The sequence below is a fragment of the Notothenia rossii genome (genome assembly GCF_949606895.1).
Source record: "Notothenia rossii genome assembly, chromosome: 10".
NCBI classification, from domain to species: Eukaryota; Metazoa; Chordata; class Actinopteri; order Perciformes; family Nototheniidae; genus Notothenia; species Notothenia rossii.
Window position 1 is genome coordinate 17566363 of NC_136908.1, and position 22585 is coordinate 17588947.

At 43.3% G+C, this 22585-nt stretch overlaps 2 protein-coding genes across 3 annotated transcripts; one reads left to right on the forward strand and one right to left on the reverse strand.

The window, feature by feature from the left end:
* Window positions 1–281: 281 nt before the first annotated feature.
* On the reverse strand, window positions 282–4733 carry limd1b (LIM domains containing 1b). Of its 2 annotated transcripts, none has more exons than XM_079652765.1 (7): window positions 4621–4733; window positions 1886–1987; window positions 1635–1702; window positions 1446–1508; window positions 834–964; window positions 617–668; window positions 282–500 (listed from the first exon to the last, which is right to left on the reverse strand). In XM_079652765.1, the coding sequence occupies exons 1-7, from the start codon at window positions 4652–4654 to the stop codon at window positions 417–419; spliced, it is 534 nt and encodes a 177-aa protein (XP_079508891.1). In that variant the 5' UTR covers window positions 4655–4733; the 3' UTR covers window positions 282–416. The 2 variants fall into 2 exon arrangements, with proteins under 2 accessions (XP_079508891.1, XP_079508892.1); XM_079652766.1 differs by lacking the exon at window positions 4621–4733 and adding an exon at window positions 2166–2292.
* Window positions 4667–22381, forward strand: cdcp1b (CUB domain containing protein 1b). Its single transcript, XM_079652764.1, has 13 exons — window positions 4667–4905; window positions 6644–6868; window positions 7453–7794; window positions 8833–9045; window positions 9516–9861; window positions 10389–10600; window positions 11062–11418; window positions 17739–18098; window positions 18708–18905; window positions 19160–19516; window positions 20104–20460; window positions 20558–20639; window positions 21175–22381. Exons 1-13 carry the CDS (start codon window positions 4842–4844, stop codon window positions 21680–21682), a joined length of 3621 nt encoding a protein of 1206 aa, XP_079508890.1. The 5' UTR covers window positions 4667–4841; the 3' UTR covers window positions 21683–22381.
* Window positions 22382–22585: the final 204 nt, after the last annotated feature.

Consider the following 22585-nt stretch of genomic DNA (forward strand, 5'->3'; position numbering starts at 1 on the left):
CCAGTCTTTTTCGTTTTGATTTCCCTTTTAGGTCTTCCTACAAGAGCAAACATTATATTGCATATTGATGATAGTGTTACTCATTTGTTTAGTTAAGTTGACATAATGGACAGAAGTTAACACACGTTTTTTTTTAAAAAGGCAATTTTTCATGCTTAGCTCCAGTCTAGGGTGTCCTACTAAAATACAGTCAAACATTACTTATCTGCTGTTTTCATACTGACTACAACTCTAACAAGAAACAAAGAACACAAAACAAAACTCAAGACTTTTGCTCAAAATTGGAGTGACTTTATTGCATACAGGAAATTGTTTAAAATGCTACACATTCATTAGCTTAAATGTTATATTCTTAGTTTTACAAAACAAATATGTCAGAAAAACAAAGACGGTTGTATGTCAACCTGCACCAGTCTTCAAATGAGGTTAACTTCACCCCTGTAGCACTTCGGGTGGTAATTTCTGTCAAATGATACCACTCGAATAGACCCCTGAGACCCCTGAAACAATACAAAAAGAAGGATAATTTGTTGAAGTGTCATGGTGATATCAGTTGAATGTTTTGCCTTTAACACCTGTAGTGTCTCCTCTTATTTTAACAATGCATTCAGCTCACCTCGGTTGGCAGTATCGGCTCTCTGCATGCAGCACACAGAGGAGCTTTGACCCTGAAACCATAAAGAAGTCTCAGTAAACGGTCACAGAAACTCAGAAGTGAAGACACTGGGTGTGACTCATCTGTTGTCTGTCTGGCATGGTTTGGTTTCCTCTTTTGTCTGGAGTGTGAATATAAGGGCTTGGCCCATTGTTGTTGTTCTGAGTAAGAAACTCACTTGTGGTAGTCGCTGACACAGTACACTCTGCTCTCTGCGTCCAAAGTGAACTGCTGCCCCTCCAAGCTCTGTCTGCAGACCACACAGCAAAAGCAGGACGGGTGGTAGGACTTCCCACGAGCCTGCAAGACCTGGCAATGCAAAACGAGCTTTTAACAACGTGAGAGCTGGTGGAAAGTTGTAAAGTGCCTTTTCTCAAATACCGTAGGCCTACTTATGTACAATTATAAAGTTATTGTACTTGCACTTTTAACTACAATACATTTATTGTATAACTTATATTGCTTTTCATATTCACAATATTATTGAAAAAATATTTGTAACATGTACAACTGGAAAGATATACGACTGTATTCATCCCAAACACTATATAGAATGACAACACATATTAATGCATCAAATATTCTAATTCAGTTACAATAAATTGAAACTCTAAAATAGTTTTCCTGTTAATATGTTTGTGCTTTTACTTTAGTAATATTCTGAAAGCTGGAATTTATGTTACACTGTGGTATTGACACTTTCATTTAAGAGATCTGATAACTTGTTCCACCACCGATGAGATCATGCATCGCATATAGTATAGAACACAGTAAAGTAATACATACTCACCATGTCCATTAATAAAAACCCACAGCTGTTGCACACTTCTGAGGATGGATGAACCCCTGGGTACTACATTAGATAACAAAACTTTATATGGTTAATTGCCAATATTTCTCTGAATAATCTAGGTCGATCACGTTTGTGTAATATTTTACTCTGTATAAAAGGTAAGCTCTAAATAAAGGATGTTCTTACCATAAAATCTTTCACACAGTAAATTCTTCCTGACACTGTATAAAACGGCTTTCCTGTGAGCTTTTCACCTGAACATGAAACAAAGGACAAAACACATGGTGACCTATTTGCATAATGCAACATTTGATGACATACAAAAATATTAAAAAGTCATTTTTTGATAAAAAAACCACAACACTTAAATTCACGTTCATAAGCGGGTTTAAGTCATTTAAAATGCAAAACATCACCCTCACATCAAGATGACTCACTGCAAACGCAGCAGGTGAAACAAGTGTCGTGGAATAAATGTCCCATCGCACGACAGGCTCTCCCTTCACCGTACACCGCTTTCCCGCAGCCTGTACAGCTTCCTGAACACACAACAAAGAAGAGAAACACAAACAAACTGGTTACGGGGAACCCTACAGAAGAGTATAGGTGCCAAGCAATCCAAGAATTAACAAATGTGTAGAATAAAGTCAAAACGTTGACATTTTGAGAACCAAAAATAAATATATCAAGAACATTTCCAAAATGTTAATTTCTTACCAAAGTAAAGACTGGGACTAAAACTTGGGTCCATCCTCTAGAGTATTTCTCCAGTTGTCTCTGCCTGCTGGAGGCTACGTTACAACTGTCTGGGGTCTAATTTTATGTGCTGGGCAGACAGCTGTAAGTGGAGCTGCTATCTGGGATCATGGGTGTTGCATTCGGTGCTTTTGCTCTGAAACTTCCTCAGCCCCTCTGACTTCTCCATGGTGGCAGAGTGGGTGGCAACACGCAAGACCAACTAGTACCTTTTTGCACAATTTAGAGATACATAATCCTTATTTATAAATTATGTCATTGGATAATATTTATTGATATTGTGTGTATCACTTTCTGGTATATTTTATCATTTTATATTCTGCTGGCTAGTTTCTCCCCTAGGGTTCAGTTTAATGTATATCCATAATATTACATCATAATCTATTTGTAGATAATCTTTTGTGTTATGAATCTGACTGTTCAAATTCATTATCAGATGAATGTTCTGAAGTAATAGAATGGAGAAGCAAATACCTACTGTAAGTAGAAGTACCTAAACATTCTACAGAACTTGAAAAATCTATTAGTTATTTTCCACCACACACCCAAGGTGTATTCAGATCCCTTGAGCAAGTTAAATGATTGTCAAAGTACTGCAATTCAAATATTGCGTATCTCCTATTTTCAGTATCAAAAGGCCCTTTTTATTTGAGTGTTACAATAAATATTATTATTGCATTAATTGACAAGCAGCTTTCTCTGTTGAAACTGATAGAGATGGAGTTTGGTTTAATGACTTGATGCACAGATAGTTTTGTGCACTGGTTTTCAATCCTCTAGGTAGGAGGTCAGAGGTTGAGCAAGGCAAATGTAATTGTGTGGATAGTAAAACATAATGTTAACTAGGAATACAGGTTTAGATGACATAAAACAGCATACATGCAACTCTAGACCAAAATAATTCCACGTGTGGGCCGTCTGACATATAGGTTTCCACATCATTATTTTTACAGTGTGCCAATGGGTGTGGGCATACTACCCCGAGCGATGAGTCTCTATGTATTACTGTAAACTCAACAATCTGTATATCCATGAGGAACATTTTGAACAGGAGCCCTGAAACCTCTAAAGCCTTTAGTCTATAAACCTTCAGACATTAAAACATGATGCTGCTCATATATCTTGTGTTACTGCCCTCATGTGGACTGTTCAGGCATTTTATATCCTATGACCTAGAACCAGGCACGCCCAAATAACAGATAAAAACAAATGCTGTTATTTGAGCCAAGATATCAGAACCAATTATAGCTATAATTTAGTTGCCTGAATTTAGTTTGAATTTAATGACTCTAAACATTACTTTTCTCATCGTTTTTCCTCACATTGTCTTGGAATTTATCTGTATATCATCAACAATAAACAAGTATTCATAACACTATTTGACACATTGTGCAACCTATTATTTCCGTACACTGCATCAATAGCACATTGCCAATGATCTTATCTGATACACTTTAGCCATGAAACTCCCTACAGCACATGTTTGGCTCTCCTGGGTCTGCTACAGTAACAGTGGAGTGGAAGTGTGTGACAGCTGCTGATTCCTCACTGAAGTCTCTTGTTCAGACCCACTGAAGCTGTTCACCACACCGCCCACTCTGCACTCTGTCAGACTGGTTTAACAAAAAGCTTGGAGTCGTTTTTGTTTGAGTGTAAACGTGTGTGATTGGGGAGACCAACATGTCCTTACACAAAACACAAAGAGTGAGCGCTTTCTTTCTTTCCTTTTTACCATTTTTACTCCTTCCTAGGCTGTTGAGTGATTTAAGTTAGGGGTTTAAATGGGAACGAATGATAATGTTGAAAAAATGGCTTAGAAAACTGCACCACAAATGTGTGTTTGCAAGACGTGGTCTTGCCCTCAGGTAGCTATGTTTGTTTCTGTGCAGGAATGTCTGCGTCATGATAAGGCATGTGGAGGCAGGAGGACATGGGAGTATATTCACAGCATAGACATACTATCTTGACACCAAGCATACACACTAAATTACATTTTCATTATCATTTCACTATGGGAAAGAAATGCAACTGACTAAACAAAACCTGACATTTAAATGTAAACACATTACTCATTCAAACTGTCACCACACATATGACATCATTCTAATTAAGTCCTGTTGTCTACTCATATAATACTATCAGATTAGAGGTATTAGAGGTAGTACTATTGATTTTGGGTAATTCAAACATCCTCTATTTTGAGCTCTAGTTTCCACACCCCTGCTCTGCCTTCACATTTTGGGGAAACACCGCACCATGCCAACTATCCCTGGCATGTTTGGCTCTTTATAAATAGGGCATCCATTGTGCTACACAGTGAAGGGAGTCATATTAGGACCCAGAAGTCTTAACCGTGTTTTGCAGCTCTGCAGGGTCTCGGCTCAAGGGTACAACAGCAGTGCCAGATCCTCCTCACCCATCAAGTTTGGGCAGGTAACCATAACGTGCATGAGGTCCACGCCCTCCTGCGCACAGGTAATGCAGAGCAGGAAGTGGCTGTCAACGCCGTCGTTGTTGCTGCTACATGGATGATAATGCAACCGTGTATTTAGGAGAGAAACAGCACCTTATATATTATCTTTTTTTTGGTACTTTTCTATCTTTTTAAACAACCGGAAAATCCAATTTTCAGTGAACATGTGGCTTTGTGCGACCTACGCTCTCCCGGGACTTTTGTTTTTGACGGTCTTCGACTCATCAGGTGGGATAATAAACTGTCTTAGCAAGAAACATATGTTCTTATGCTGTTTTGTGAAGCTTTATTTGTCAATGCTCTCACTTTTCCTTTTTAAAGAAACGGCTAAAACAAACATTGTGTCTTAATTTCAAGTTTGTGCAAATTGGGTCAAACATACAAATGAGTTGAGTGCATGCTGTCTATTGTGGGGAAACGCACTCAGGCGAAACCTCAAGCAAAGAAGGAGTCATGGAAAGCACTCTGGCTAAAGCCAGCAGTTTTAAAAGCTCAATACATTAAAAGATAATAGCAGACATTACGTTAGCTTTATGTACAATTTACTGGCTTGACAGTGGAGATGAGAGGCTACAGCACAAACACAGTCTGTTTGTGACTTCTGGACCTCCATTTTCAAAAGGTTTATGAGGCATTTATGGAACTTCCTGCGGGCATGAAATCATCATGGCTTCATCAATGATTGACCTGCAATCTGCTGCTGAGCTATCAATCTGGCAGGCGTTTTATCATTGTTTTTGCTAGATTTAAACCCAGTGCTTTCCCCTCGCTAATTCGTAGGCTATTTTGGGGAACATTTTATAAGCACAATGGAGGATTTGTTCTATTTTATAGTTGTTGTGCAAATGATCGGATGAACTTCCTTTCTCCCTCTAAATATGACTATTTGAACCCTGTGACTCCCTTGACCCAACCAATGTGTACTGTCACAAGAAACAGTACTGCACTGTTGCTCTGTGGTGCTTTCAAGTCCTTGCCAGTTCAAATGGTAAATTATTTGCTTCTCTTTATATGTGAGCTAACTGCACTATGCTTTAAAAACAGTTAGTGTTTTCCAGTGAAACTACAGCTGCTATATAGCTTTACAGCTGCTGGTGTATCACATTTAGATGGAACTAACGTTGTCATCTAAGTCTGTAAAAGGCAATTTTCCTGAAGGGAGAAGTTTGCATTTCCCACCTTTTTTTTTTAGAGTCAAATATTACAAAACAGCAGTAACTGTTTAAAACTGGTCCAACTTGAGTTCATCTCTTTTCCCAGCACTTTGGTGACTCACATTAATGTGAAGTTAATACATTTGATTTGGTCTGGCACTACACACCATGGGGATACTGTAGGTGTGCCTGATACCACTCTGTTTGCTCAAGTGTTTGTGTATGTAAGTTTTGACCTTTTATAGCCTGAATACTGCTGAGGGATTGCATTTATATTAAATAGTTTTCAGGGGAGCTGCTCAAACTAATCAACACTCATACTCAAGAACCTTAAACCAAAGAATGTTTTATATTTATGTCTTTATCAAACTTGCTAAACAGTTATAACTACATTTCATGATAATCCCTCCAATGGTTGTTGAGATATATCAGTCTGGACCAAAGCAGTCAATGAAGTGACAGATATTTCCATACTAAGAGCTAGCTAGCTTAGCCAAGAATTACCTTAATGACTTAATGATTAATTTTTTTTGCCAAAATAGTTGCAGATTAATTCTGTTGGTCCACTAATCAATTTATCAACTTAATGTTTCCATGTTATCCATGTTTTATATGACATGGAACAACGATGCTTATGTTTGTGCAACATCCAAAGACTCAAGTCCAAATGAGGTTATCTTCCTTAGCACACTATCCAATATCTGAAGTACTTTTGAAACCTAATCCAATCATAGATCACATCTTTAGATTACGATGACAGTAACTAACATTTTCATGGAATTTGCATAACCCTCTGTGCTCTGTTCCCTCAGAATGCTTACAGACAGCGGTCCGACCTGACAAAGGCTCGACAGTGACGGTGTCCACTGAGCTGTCGCTGGATCAATGTGCTGTGTGTACAGTCAGTGGGGTGAACGACACACTGACGTCCTGCCACTCCTCTCTGGCTCTGGTACCTGAGGAGGAGGTCAAACTGCTGCTCAACTGCTCCCAGCCCCTCGAACAGGGTTACACTGTGACGATCGCCAGTATCATTGGTGAGTTTTCTAGAGTGGCTCTTGTTCAGGGACTTAAAGGACAAAGTATAGTTTTACTCTGAAAACTCATTTTTTAAGGCATGGATAGATTTTGAAATGAGAAACCCCTGATGAAGAGTTGTGTAGTTGTGGCTGTTATCAGGTGGGATAATTTCACTTTTCAAGGGTCAACCTTCTCAACAGCTTGAGTTAAAGGACTTGAAAACCAGCATTAGCTTCCTCCAACCCTAACATCATGGTGATAAATCGTACATTCTTGGGATAATACAATTCCTATGACATAAATATGTTTAATACACATCAATATATAATTGATACATATGAACTACATGAACTACACATTCCCCAGAGATGACATTTCTAAAGTTAGAAAGGCAATTTATTTTAGAAGCAGTTTTACATCCAAACAATCAATAAATGAAATGCTCCGACAACAAACGAAAAAGAGTGAAAAATAAATAAACTGGGATTTTTTTGTTTGGATACTTTCAAAGTCTAGTTTACTCTGTTGGATTCTCAAACGTTGCCTTTCCCAATTTTAAACCAATCTGTGCCTCCTTTTCCTGCCTTTATTTATATTCCAGAGTGCACCAAGGACACCTGCTCCCCTACAACAGTACAACCTCAACGCTCCATCCTCACAGAGTTCAGCAGGACCTTCACCTGGGAGTTAAAGGCTCCTGAGAAGACAGTTGTGAGTCTGGACATCCTTGGAGACGGGCTGATGGAGACGGCACAGCCATGCTCTAATGGATTTCAGTTTTCGGTGACAACATCCAAAACAAACACCAACGGCCGGACTGAGTATTGTCAAGGAGGTTCTGTGACTCGTTTGGACCTGCTCAATGCAGCTGTTGTGTCTCTGCAAGTTAAACCACAGGCTAAGGTCGACTCTGTGGGGTTCCACGCCTCCGCTGGACCGCTAAGTAAGAACAAATGTCTTAATACAAAGTCTGTAGTAACATTTATTTAGAGCTGTATATCTCAAGTTCCTTTACTTATGGCTGAACATCTAATTCCTTAAGTTAAGTGTTAGTAAAGCTATGTTATTTAGTATTTTGAAATCGTATAGTATTATTAATTGAAATGCTATTGAAACACAATATACACATTACACAGATAACCAATAGCATGCTGCTAAATGTTAGTTAGCATAACTGGATATTTCCCTCTCATTCTGAATTGTGTGAACATTTTCTATAACTTTAAAACATATTTCTCAATCTATTCAGGTTTAAATAAAGTAAAGTCATACATCTACAAATGATTTACAGTGAATTTTAATTCCAGGTTTAATCATTTTTCCTTTGAAATCTAATGCTACATTAATATTTGTTCCATTGATCATACACTACAGATATGGCAAAACATTGACAAGAATATAGAAGAGTTAAAGAAGGGTTTGACATGTTTGGATACAGCCTGCTAAATTTATTTGCTTTAGAGGAGAAGATTAATACTACTCTCTATTTAGCGCTACTGGCCACTGCCATCAGGTTAATTTAGCTTAGCTCTAAAGACGGTAACCAAGGGGAAGCAATTTATATCTTGTTTGTTTAATCTGCACAAAACAAATAAATAGGATTTAAACAATTGAGATACTGAGTGGGTTGTAGAGAAGTGTTGGTAGGCTCTTGTAATTACCTCTGGACCAATCAATGCTAACGTGTTGCCCCTGTGTTCTAGACTTTGTGCTAAGATAATTAATCTGCTAAAGACTTTTTGTAACACAGTGGTTTCAATCGCCTCATCTTACTTTGGCCTATTTCCCTTAATGTTTAACTTTCCATTAGGTTTTTAATATGTGCAACTTGAATTTACTTTGTTTAAAATGTGCGAGTTGCTACAAAGATTTGAGGAAGGAAAACACTCGAATTTGTGATGGATTTACAAATTGCTATTGTTACTGGTCTCTAACCTTGTGTAACCTGTTCTTTGTATCACTCTGCTTTTTACCACTGTAGAGGGCCGAACAATGGTTATAACTGTGGATTCAAGCACGACAGTGGTGCTCAGCCGGGACGAGGAACCAGAATGTGAAGTGTGCTCTGTCGGAGGCGCCACTCCTGACTGTAGCCCCTCAGAGAAGACCCTGACAAACGTGGAAAAACTCTCGCTGGAGTTCGGCTGCCTGAAACCTCAGGATGTCTACAGCGTGAAGACGAAGAAGCTAATAGGTGAGAACGGTTGAGGCTACGACGTGCCAACATTTACTCTAATAATTTTAGGATTTGTGTTATTACACTTTGAAATGAGGTTGAAACTTCAAAATACAGAAACTAAGAAAGATATGTAAAGATGAATCAAATATTAAATTATTTATGTCACAATCACTGACTATTTATTTAATCAATTATTTATTTTTGTATTTATTTAACAGGGATAGTGCACATATATTAACATTTCTGTAGATGTGCCAGAGAGATAATATTTGTCAACTGTAGTCCCTGTACAGATTTTATATATATTTCAGCATTTAAAAAAGTATTATTCATTGTTTTTCATCATTTACATGTACCGTATATTTGGTGTATATATAAGCTTGTTTCTTTAACATGCAGGCTAGACTCTCTGCTCTGTATCCAATACATATAGAAATACCTGTTTAACTATATTACATTTAAAATGTATTACTTCTATTCCTTAGAGTGCACCCAGAGCTCCTGCACTCCTGCTGCAGGAGAAGTTGAACCTGACCCCTTCAAGGATTTCAAAAGATCCCTCACATGGGACATTACTGTACCAGAAAGGACTGTTTTAACTCTGGACTTCCCTGGTGGATTGAAGGAGATATCTGCAGCCGAAACTTGCGAAGATAGCCAACAATACTCAGTGAGCACGACTAAGAGTGACGGAAATACCCAAACCAAGAGATACTGTAAGAGCGGGGCGGTCGCTAGTCTGGATCTGCTTGGAGATACAACTGTGACTGTGGAAGTTCCCAAAGGCGGTGAACTGGGCCCATTCAATGTCAAAGCAGCACCAAGAGGCAAGTATTCCCTAAGTCTGTGGCATGATAAAGAACAATATGTTGTTAACAGAAATTAAATACAAATATCATAAAATATTCATATAAACAGATGCTATTTCTTTTTAAATAACACAAATATGTTTTTTTGGGCACAGTTTGGTAACTAAGGTGGAAATACAGGCAGAGAACAATTGTACTGTATCTAACATGTTTCCCAATACTGTTTAAAAAATACGGAAGACAAAATGGAGGAAAGGGAAAACAAAACAGTTAAATATACAATGTACACTCCTTCACAATAACAATTAAAGCACAAAAATACAAACAACAACCACCCTGTATAAGGCTTAGTTTATTTCACTTGGTACTAAACCATAAAGACAAATCAGTTCGATGCTAGTTTGTAAAATAATTGAGGATCTAATCTCTAGAATAGTAAGGAGAACATTTACAAGACAATTCATCCTAAAGGGGAACAGGAATGTGTGAACCACATTTCATGGGACATTTTATGTGATCTTGGTATTAATTCTGTTTTTCTTTAGGTAGCAGAATGATGTCCGTTGTGCCCGATCCCAACACCATCATCATCATCAGCAGGGTGACCACAGAGCCGGACTGCAGCGTGTGTGCGAACAAGGGGCCCAAACAGATATGCGATCCAAGATTCCTTACACTCAGAGATCCTGGCAACACCACAGTAGAGTTCACCTGCCCTCAACCTCAGGATTTCTTCACGGTGGAGATCAACAGAGAAATTGGTATGAATGTAGAAATGTTTTAAAACTTTTCAAAGTATATTTCCGAGCAACGAGGAAGCAAAACTAATAAGGGTAATCAAGCAAACATGTAGGTCAAAGTATAGCGAGCCATTTTGCTATCACGTTCACTTTCAATGTAGAAAACTGCAACCTTAATTCCTGTTAGGTCTCTTCATATTTCACTTAATCAACATCCAACTTAAGTCAGTTTGATTCACTTTCTTTAATTATGGAAATGTTGTTTGTATTTATGGAAGTTTGACAATAAAAATCCATTCAGTTTTGAACTGTGTTTTGCTCTTTTCGAGACACTTTCACATGGCATAGTATATTATTGTAGATTATATGTTTTAATAATCTCCTTCACTCAATGATAAGTTACTTGTTTGCATGTATTAAGAACACAGTTATCTGGTCGGGACAATACTTACTCCCTTATATTCTCTTTCCTACGAATCCAGACTGCACAGAGGCCGCTTGTTCTGGAAACATTGTTCAGGCCGAATCCTCTCTGTTCCCCGACTTCAACCGGACCTTTACCTGGGATCTGAAAGTTGTCGCCACTAAGGCCTTCCAACTGGACTTCCCCGAACCGGGAATGCGACAGATTCCCAACGAGGAGACCTGCCCAGATGAGCACACATACTCTCTCGTCACATATCTGCGCAAGGGGCCAGCAACCATTGGTACCTTCTGCAAAGGAGGAACTGTGACGACCGTCCTGGCTCGCTATAAGGGCCGCATGTCTCTGAAGGTGCCTGGAGACAGGAAGCTGGATCCCATTGACTTCAAACTCAATGTTGGACCTGAGACCAGCAGTAAGTGAAGATTTTTTGGTTGGATGATCTTTCTGTACCCTGCCAAATGTTTGGTCCATCCCACCCCACATGGAAGACATCACTTCATATCAATCATCATCCATCATGTTACAAGACATCCAGTCTTCATTCTGTTTTACACAAGCAGCAAGTTGGCACCAAAAAACACAAAACTTAAATCTAGTTTTAAGTAATGTAGACTTCTACAAATGTTACCAACATCTCTTTTGAATTTTATCACAGAAAATAAGAAACTGAATATTAAATGTTTTTATGTTTTGTGTCCTTATTGGGACTTCAGACGCAGCACACAATGAGCACAGTCAGGAGAACTCAGAGCAATTATAATAATATTAATAAGAAGAATACAAATAATATCTTATTTTATAAATCCTTATCAAAACAAAGCCATACGTGCTTACATGAAGAAAAGAAAACGAAGAAAAGGTACAGCAATAGGAAAATAAGAACTGAAAAACATACAACTTAAAAAAGAAAAATTCTGAAAACATAAATAAAAACTAGAGTCTGGTGAAATCAGGGTAGGGAGTGGACTAAGAAGTATGTTTCAAGGTTAGCTTTAAAAGAATCCACTGATGCAGCCTGCCTTTTATCCTTGGAGTAACTTACTTACCTACGTTAACAGCAGAGCTTGACATAATTAATGTCAATTAAAAAGAAAGTAAACAGTTTTTATTGACAAAAACTTTATTATAATGAAACATTTTTATTTGACAAAGATAGAAGTCTAAAATACCAAGCTTTTTTTTCAGTCAAATGACAAGCATGACAAGAAAGAAATTGACTAAATATTGTAACGTCCACCCGGACGTGTCGGAATGACGAGTGAAGCGTTCTCAAGTTAAACAGGTTTATTAACAACCAACGGCTCTCATCCGTCCTTTCTCACTCTCTCTCCTCTCGCGCCAACCTCTCACTCACCTGCACGCGCCCACACAGACACACACACACCAAACCCTCTGCTCCCCAACCCCGCCCCTACCTGCTCTCCTCACAGAAGCCTGACACAAACAGTTAACAGAACACTTGAACAATAAATGCAGATCGCTACATTGCCCCCCCCTTACTAAGTCCCTCGCCCCGACGGAATGCTTAAAAGTCTCTGAGGTGGCCCGGGGCTCTTCTTGGTCTCTGAGGCCGCCTTGGAGTGAACACAGGCGGCTGCGCTTGCCGGCTTGGAACATCCTGTCCCGGAACAGGGGGCGAGTTTGGGGGTGGGGGTGGGGGTGAATGTGGGGGGTCAGCAGGGGACACAGTCAGTGAATCGGGGGAAGTGACTGTCTGGTTTCTCCTAGACGATGCTGGGGGTCTAGGCCGCGGATGTGCATCGCCTCTGTATGGGGCCAGCCGGTCCCTGTGGAGGGCCACCCGTCTCCCTCTAGGCGGCAGCTGGACCCTATAGACCACCTCTCCCAGCTTTTCCAGCACCTCACAAGGGCCCACCCAGTGACAGTCCAACTTAGGGCACCGGCCCTTCTTTCTTCTTGGACTATACACCCACACCAGGTCCCCGGCCTTGAAGTCCCCCCCTCTAGCCCTCGTGTCATAGTTTATTTTCTGTCTCATGCCCGCCTTCTGCAGCTGATCGCGGGCAAAGGCATGTGCTGACTCCATTCTATCCTGGAGCCTCCTGGCATATTCCGGTCCCGGAGGAACCGCTGGTGTGTCGGGGGGTCGGCCAAAAGCCATTTCTGCTGGTGTCCGCAGCTCTCGCCCCAGCATGAGCAGGGCCGGTGTGCATGAGGTGGACTCCTGCACAGCCGATCTGTAGTCCCAAAGAACAAGAGGGAGGTGCATGTCCCAATCACGCTGATGCTCCGCGGTGAGGATAGCGAGTTGTTTTCCCAGAGTCCTATTGAACCGTTCGACCAGTCCGTCACTCTGCGGGTGCAGAGGAGTAGTCCGCGTCTTTTGCATGCCCAGCCGGTCACACATAGCGGCGAACACCCTCGACTCAAAGTTTCTTCCTTGGTCGCTGTGAATGACCTCGGCCGCTCCAAATCTGGCAAACATGCCCTCCACCAGGGCACCTGCAACGGTCACCGCCTCCTGGTCTGGTATAGCATACGCCTCTGGCCATTTTGTAAAATAGTCCATGGCGGCCAGGACGTAACGGTTCCCCTTCTCTGTGCACGGGAATGGGCCCATTATGTCCACCGCCACCCTCTCCATCGGGGCCCCCACCGCTAGCTGCTGAAGCTGGGCACGTGACTGATCAGTGGGACCTTTGTACGGCGGCGGCGGCAGAAGTCCTCAACATCTCTCCTGAGCTGGCCCCAGTAACAGCTTTGGCGGAGTCGACGCAAGGTTTTGGAGACCCCAAAGTGTCCTGCCCCAGTAGTTCCATGGGAGGCCTTAAGCACTTCTTCCCTCAGCGCCGTGGGGACCACCACCTGCCACCTCTCCTCCCCCGTTGCAGGCTCTTTCCAGGCTCTCTGCAGCACTCCATCCTTCGTCCGGAGAGCCTCAAACTTTGCAACCAGTCCTTTGGTGGCAAGCGAGCACCCAGCAACTTCATTCCACAGTGGCTTTTGTCCTGACTCCACCCACCTCAGCACTGGCTGTAGGTCAGCATCCTCTTCCTGCCGCGCTCTCCATTCGGGTGAGTCGATGATCCGTGCACCTCTGCAGACCGGCTCGGCTGGTTTATGCCTGTGGTCTCGCTCCTCCTCTGCACAGAGCTCCTTTTCTTGGTCCTCTCTCTTTTCACAGTACCGACAGCCGCTGGGAGCACAGGGGCGCCGGGACAGGGCGTCAGCGTTGGTATGGCGAACCCCCGCCCTGTGCTCCACTGTGAAGACGTACGGCGCCAGTCCTTCTAGCCAGCGTGCAATCTGTCCCTCGGGCTCCTTGAAGGACATCAGCCACTGGAGGGCTGCGTGGTCAGTCCTCACTGTGAAGGACAGGCCACACAGGTAGTACCTGAAATGGCTGATTGCTCTCACAATTGCCAGCAACTCTCTGCGTGTCACACAATAGCGCCGTTCAGCTTTGTTGAAGGTTTTGCTGAAATACGCCACCACTTTTTCCCCCCCAGGCCCCACCTGGCTCAACACCGCCCCCATCCCGACGTCACTGGCGTCCGTATCCAGGACGAACGGTAGGCTGAGGTCTGGGGGAGTGAGGATGGGAGACTCCGTCAAGGCCTTCTTTAAAGAGCTGAAGGCCAGCTCACACTCTGGAGTCCAAGCAAAATCACAGTCTTTCTGTTGCAGGCGGAACAGGGGTGCAGCTATGCAAGAGAAGCCACGCACGAACCGCCTGTAGTACGACGCTAACCCAATGAAGCTCTTCAGCTCCCGCAGATTGATGGGGGCTGGCCAGTCCTTTACTGCCCGCACCTTCTCCTCCAGCGTGCTGATGCCCTCTCCTCCGACTCGGTGCCCCAGGAACTCCAACTCTCTCCTCAAGAAACAGCACTTGTCGGGGTGGAGCTTCAACCCCGCTGCTGCTATCCTCTGTAGAACCCGCCGCAGGGCTCCTAAAGCCGCCTGGAAGGAGCTACCATGGACCAGGATATCGTCCAGGTAGACCAGGCACTCCTGTCGGGGAACGTCAGCGAGCACCCTTTCCATCAGCCGCTCAAACGTGGCCGGAGCGTTGCACAGGCCGAAGGAGAGGACTCGAAACTGCCACAGCCCCCTCCCAGTGCAAAAAGCTGTCTTTGGTCTGGCTTCTGGGCTGAGGGGAACTTGCCAATACCCGCTGCGCAGGTCTAAAGAGGAGAACCAGGATGAGCCAGACACCAAGTCCAAACACTCATCTATGCGGGGCAGCGGGTATGAGTCTTTCTTGGTCACACTGTTCAGCGGTCTGTAGTCCACACAAAACCTCATCTTTGAACTCTTCTTCTTATTGACCATCACAACCCCCGAGGCCCAGGGGCTGTCAGAGGGCTCAATAATGCCAGCTGACAGCATCTCATCAATAGCGCTGTCTGCTGCTGTCTGATGGGCCAGGGGAAGGCGGCGGGGGCGTGTCTTGACGGGCCGTGCGTCGCCCGTGTCGATATCGTGCTGCACCAGGTGTGTCAGGCCCACTTCCTCTTCTGTCAGAGCAAAAATGTCCTTAAACTCCCACAGCACTTGCCACAGTTCCTCCCGCTGCTCGGGTTTTAAGTCATCACAGCTGCGTTTCCACACCTCCTTCACTGCCGCCCGTCTGTCCCCCTTTAGAGCTGCAGGTTGTTGTTCCGGGGCCGGGGGCCGTACATCAACTGGAGTACGGGGTGTGGGGTTGGGGCTGGGGTTAGCATTGATGACAGGGAGCATGGCTGCAGGGGGGGGGGGTTTGGGGTGGGGGAAGTGTTTCAGTCACTCTTGATGTAGGTGGGTGTGGTGTCGTGGCAAGTGTGGGGTGCACCATTTCAACTGTGGGACCCCCTGGAAAGGCCAGCGTGTTCCTCCCCAGGTCTAGCACACAGCGTGCAACCCGCAGAAAGTCAAGTCCTAATATGCAGGAGTCCTGTACTGCCGCAACCCACACCTTAACAGACACTGACAGCCCCCCCACCTGTATAACCACCACCCCTCTCCCAAGCATAGGGGCTAGCTCACCGGTTACTGTTCACAGTTTCACCAGAGTGGGTGTCAACCGTGTCCCCGCTGGGACCACGTCCGGTCTCATCAGTGTCGCTGTGGAGCCGGTGTCAACAAGGGCCGTCCATGGGGCCCCTGCCAGGGTGACGGGGACATGGCAGAAATCCCCCGCGTGAGTCCAGCCCACCACCCTCACAGACTCTGCGATGTCGTTTGCTTCTGGGGGAAGCGGAGCCCCGCTCCCCCCTCCGTGCAGCTGGGCTCTGTCCACTGGAGACCAGGCAGGATGGGACCCAACGGCGGGGGTCTGTGACGTCCCATTTACACAGACCCGGGGGCGTTTCCCTGAATATCAGCATTCATGGGGCACCTTGTGCTAATATGGCCGACCTGGCCGCACCCCCAACACACCAGAGGACCCCGACGAGGACGGTTGCTGCCCTGCGGCGATTGCAGTGCCATAGCACGGATTAGCTCAGTCAACTCAGCCGCCCATGCTGGTTTCTCTTGTCCTGGCTCCTCCTGTCTCACCGTTCTCACAACCGGGCCGCCTCCCGTGTGCGTGCTCTCTGCCGCCCCTCCTACAACCTCTCTCTCCAACGCCAGCTCCAGTGCTTCCTGCAGAGAGCGGGGATGTGCCAGTTGTGTCTGGACGCGCAGCTCCCTGGGGGTTATGGCCCGGATAAACTGGTCCCTAGCCAGCTCGCTCTGCACCTCAGGGGACATGTGGCTGTATGCCCTTCTCGCCAGGGTTTCAATGTCATTAGCCAATATGCGGAGCGGCTCACCCGGCTGTCTCTGTCTGCTTGACAGCTCCGAACGCAGCACCCCAGGCTGGCTGCATTGTCCAAACCGCCGCTTCAGAGCCCCATAGTCAGTTCTTTCAGCCGGGCTGAGCAGTAGCAAACAGGATAAAGCTTCATCTGTAATACACAGGGCCAGCTGGAGCGCCTTATTGTCCTCAGACCAGCCCACAGCCCGTGATAACAGTTCAAATTGGGCATGGAAGGCTTCCCAGTCGGCTTTACCGTTGTATTTCGGTGTTTTAACTTGGAGCCGGGCGCCGCCATCATTGTTTACAACCGGCGCCGCGCCACTCCCGGGGGAGGTCCCTGCGCCGACGTGCCGCTTCCCGCCGGCCGAGTCGAAACCGGCAGCAGCATTTAATTAACGCCATAAATTGTCTTCTGAGTCACGCCATAAGCCATCCATCTCCTCCTTGACTTTCGGACGAGCTCCGGTCCGGTTCATCTGTGCTTCCATTATTTACCGGCCGATGAAGCAGAGCTAACGTTAGCCGAGTCAGTGCTAGCTGCGGCTACCGGCGATTAGCGGATAAAACTCTGTTTTTTTTTGTTGTTTTTTTTACTTCTGACACCAATGTAACGTCCACCCGGACGTGTCGGAATGACGAGTGAAGCGTTCTCAAGTTAAACAGGTTTATTAACAACCAACGGCTCTCATCCGTCCTTTCTCACTCTCTCTCCTCTCGCGCCAACCTCTCACTCACCTGCACGCGCCCACACAGACACACACACACCAAACCCTCTGCTCCCCAACCCCGCCCCTACCTGCTCTCCTCACAGAAGCCTGACACAAACAGTTAACAGAACACTTGAACAATAAATGCAGATCGCTACAATATAATAAAAACTTACAAGGGCATTTCACACAGGACTTAGACTAAATAAAGAAATAGCTGACATAATAAACACTAAAGCCTTTTTTTTTTAACACTATTCTCTCCTTTTTTCTCTCCAGTGGTGGCCATAGTGAAGGTCAACCTACCGCGAGGTGCGTCAGAGACAAACTTCATCTCTGCTAACTATCCGCTGGACTTCCCTGATGAACAGCAGATGCAGTGGGACTTCACGGTGCCCGGCATGCACAACTACACCATGCATATCACTGATCACACAGCTCCAGAATGCCTCAAAAATGAAGTTGAGGTGGTGTATCAGAAAGAGGGCAAGAAGGGGACCAAAGTGAGTCTGACGGATCCTCAGCCGCAACACCAGCAGGGCAACTTCAACATGGTGCTGAAGAACTGTGAAACCAACCAGACGCTGGAGGGACTCAGCCTGAACTACAGGGTGTCTGTGATGAGGAGTGGACATCCAGGTAGAGTGTTTACATTTCCGACCCTCTGAGAGTTATTTAACTCAGAGAAATGTGATGAGAAGTGTGCTTGTGTCTTACAAAAAATGCAAGGAAAGGATATTATATGTATATAATAGATATACTGTAATGTTCCGGCAACTTTTATTGGTAAATGCAGTGGCTGCTTGAGAAACAGGTAAATGCAGCAGACAGAATATCTGTTTCATGCAGATTGTTAGAATGAATGAATATGAATGTATGTCAAAATACATGTACTTTTAAGTGATAAAACAAACTAATATAATGTTCTAAAATAATATAACACAATGCATACTTTTATATTATATGTAGCCTACTTTTACTTTTAACACTTAAGGTACATGTTTCTGATACTACTTTTGTACTTCATTACATTTTTTAACGCGTGTTTTTTTAGATACTATGGTATTTCTACTTTAACTTTAGTCATGTTTGAGTACTTCTTTCTCTTATGAATTGCATTTAAATACATCTAATATGTGCAGAAAATGGACAAAAATAAATCCCACCAAGTGTTGTTTTACTGTAACATGATTTTCTATACAGTTTTCCCAATAAAAGACTTCCTTTTAAATATTGTCTTTCTTACAGTTCTGTGTGCAGTGGATCTTACCAAACACACAGGATTGTCCCTGCAGATCGAGAAAGTGGGTTCTGATCCCTACTGTGAGATGAGCGTTAACTCCAAGGTAGAAAAGAAGATAACCGTGGCTGCAGGCACTAAAGCCAGCCTCTCCTTCCTCGACTGTCCCACTGAAGATGTACGCCTGACTGCCAGTACAGTTATTGGTAAGATGATTTTATTTTACATGTTTATGCTTTTTTTTGTTTTTCTTGTAACTGTAGAAACCTTTTTTAAGTCATGTCTATCACAGTTTCCTTGTTAAAGAAATATTAAAGGTATAACGTTCATAATGGCATCTCTAAACTCTCATGTTTATATGAATATGAGCTAGAGCTTTAAGAATATTAGCATCGCTTAGCATGAAAACTGGAGAAAGGCAGAAAAGTAATATCTTTTTGTTTTTCTGTTTCAATAACAGAGTGCCAAAATGTGACTTCCTGCCCTACGACCCTCCTCACTGTACCCAAACTGGACTCCTGTCTACCGATGCCCCTCCACAGCTTCACCTGGCACCTGTCCGCCCCTCAGGACAGGACCGTGGAGCTGGAGTCGCCCACAGGAAGTCTCAGACAGTCGCTGCCCGGCCAGGAGTGTAATAAGTCTGTCTCCCTGCACGTGGCAGAGGGCGATGGGTTTCCTGTTGGAGATTTCTGTGCTCAAGGAATTATCCAGAAAGTCCAGGTGCAAGGCAAGGTTTCTGTCACAGCCACGGGCCGGGACTTCAGCAAGGCCGGGGGGCAGTTTCTCAATGTCAGCTACAGTCAGGATATCCCAGGTACATAATGAACACACTCTTTATATTTATTTATATATGGATTCATCTGTAGGTTGTTTTTCGGCCAATGGGTTAATGAGTTTTTTTTCTTCATATGTATCTTTCTTTACAACTACTGCACCTTTTTGATTAAATGTCTTATTGGACCAACAATCCAAAACCAGAGATATGTCATTTAATATCATATATATTAAAGGCAACAAATTGTTTTCGAGAAAAAAAAGCCTGAATCTGAGAATTGTGGGCATTTTAGCTACAGCTCTATAATGTTGTCCTTTTCTTTATGGCTGGATTTGAAATAAGAATGTTCTGACAGGTTCTAACATGTTAATCAAGTTGAGTGGATTTTTATTTACCAAAATAATAAATTTTAAAAAATGAAAATAATTAGTTGCAGCCCTCTTAAAAGCTTTCGATCTGCACTCTTCTGACATTTGTAATGTTGCTATATGTTGTGATTTTCCAGTGTAATTGATAGAGCACATTCATTTCACTTCAAAGTTCCACACAGGGGCGCTATTGTTCCACAGATCCTGGTGAATACAGTCCTGACACTCAGCAATAATGCCATCTGTTTTTTTTTTTAGAGAGCATCATTTACAGAGTCCGTCCAAAGGAGTTGTCTCCCACCCTGCTGGCCACCCCCAACTGGCCTCAGGGTATGAAGCCTATGTCCACGGTGGCCTGGATCGTCGCGGTACCGAGTGGGTATGAGGCACACTTGCTCTTTGAAAACATCAGCCTGCCCAAATGCAAAGACAGGCACACCTCCATCAAGGTGAGGATGCTGGGGGCAGAGGAGGAGATGATGAGCCGCAGGGAGGACGAGAAGGCGGAGGACAAGCTGACCGTGCCGCAAAGTTTCTATCTCAACATGTCCAACTGTATACCTGAGGAAGGGAAATTTGCTGCACTGACCAAAATCGTTCTGCAGAAGAAATCCAGTAAGAAAGCAGGACACATTCAGGTCTTTTACAAACATATTCCATTTGGCTAAAGTAAAGGATTTAATTTATTTATTGTTATTTTATTTTATTACAGATCTCTTGGCCATCCTCCTTGGGATAGCAGGAGCTCTTCTGTTGCTGCTCTTAGTGCTGGGCCTTTATTGCTTCATCACAAAGTGAGTACACCTGTAGCTGTGTTAACATTGGGGTGCTGTATTTTCCAAATTATTAAATATAAAAGTAGCAAACCTACCATTTTAATCCTACATCACAAACTGAAGAATAAAAACTTTGGAGTATTCTTGTAACTTTGGAAAGAAATACATCCCATATGGATACAGTACAGAGGAAGGTTTTGCACATATACAATTAACTATAGAACATTTCAATCACATTTGGTTTGTAGAAAAACCCAAAACTGGTTAAATCCTAGTTATAAAAGGAGTTAAATCCTAATTGGCTCTGTCAGTCAAAAATATTAACAAATACAGAAATGGAACAAAATAGAGAAATTATACATTTATTAATACCCCTCAAAAAAGCACTTTTAAACTCTAAATGTTATTTATTTATGTATTTACTCATATTTTTGATTGCATTCTTAGATGTGTAGTGATATTTTTGTCTATATTCTGTAAGATTAGTCTGTAACCACCTATGTCTTTTGACTCTTTCTCATTGTTTATGGTCTGCATTCATCTTGTCAAACAGGAAAAAGAAACAGGACAAAATGAACGTAGAGTCGTCCATCTACATGGGCAAAGGGAATATGTTCCGCCCTAGTGACAGGCACTTCACCAAAACTCGGTCTGATAACGAGTCCCACGTCTACGACTCCATAGACGATTCGAGGGTGTACGGCCACCTGCTGGGCGACGTCAGCTACGCGGACAGCATGCAGGACCACTACAACGGGGTGCAGACGGACTCCTATAAGACATTCACCGGTCCCACTGATGCACAGCTGCCTGTCATCAAAGAGCCGGACCACGAGCCTGAGATGGATCAGTTCAATTCGTTCCTGGACCCGTCCCAGTCCTTCCTCCCGCCCCGTCCACGTACTCCCATCAACCGGCAGGACAGCATCGGCTTCGAGGACCGAAGGATGGTGGACAATGAACTGTACACATTCAAGAGCACAGGGGACATAAAAAACATCCGGCTGTCTGGTGTCGACATGGATTCACAGCCCCCCATTATATTAGAGGATTCCTTGTAGTGCGTCAGGACTGTAGCTGCATGCCGGACCGCTGTTACTGAATCATCCTGAGAGTGCCGAGTATCTTTAGACTGTTCTGATGTGAACTCCGTGCCTCGATCACACTCAGGGAATCTGAGATCGATGAACTTCTGAATGTGATGAATATCTCCTCTTTGTCTGCTATTTCTAAAGCTTCAAGAGAAGCCCTCTTCTTTAAAGGAAGTTAGGCATTTTGGGAGATACCTTTTAGATTTTTTGCAGAAATGTGAACAAGAAAATCGATTCAATTTTCAAGTCTTCCCAGTAAATGTTACCTTACAAAGACACCTCTAAAGCTCTTAATGATTTATACGGATTCAACAAACAAGATATAATGTTATAATCCGTGGGCTTTAGAGGTGTTGGTAAGTGGGAGATATATAGATACAATTAAGATGTCATAGATAAAAGGGGTCAAAATTGAACTTCTCATCCAACTTTCAGTAAATTAGTAAAACATTTGACTATTCCTTTTAATGTTTGATTTGTTTAGTTTTATTACATCTTTGCTTATGTGGCATGGATTCAGGAGCAGGGACAGTGTCAAATGTGCAAGTACCTCTGTTCCTTGTTTTGTTAGTGTTTTTATATTGTTTACTTGACTTTTAAAGAGATTTTCTGTACCTGTAAATATAATGTAATTGTTTTTGCAATAAATTCTAGAAAAATGGTCTGAAACTGTTTAATTACAGTTTTTCTCGATTGCTAACACAATTTACAAAACCCCACACCCAAAGTGCAAAACAACTAACTGCCCTCAAAACTACATAAAAACTTACCAAATGCAAACTTTAGCACCAAATATAACACACTTCCTTCATAATACTAGATGGTTTGACCACCCAACTACACACTGCTGAGCATAATCTAAAGCACGTTCAT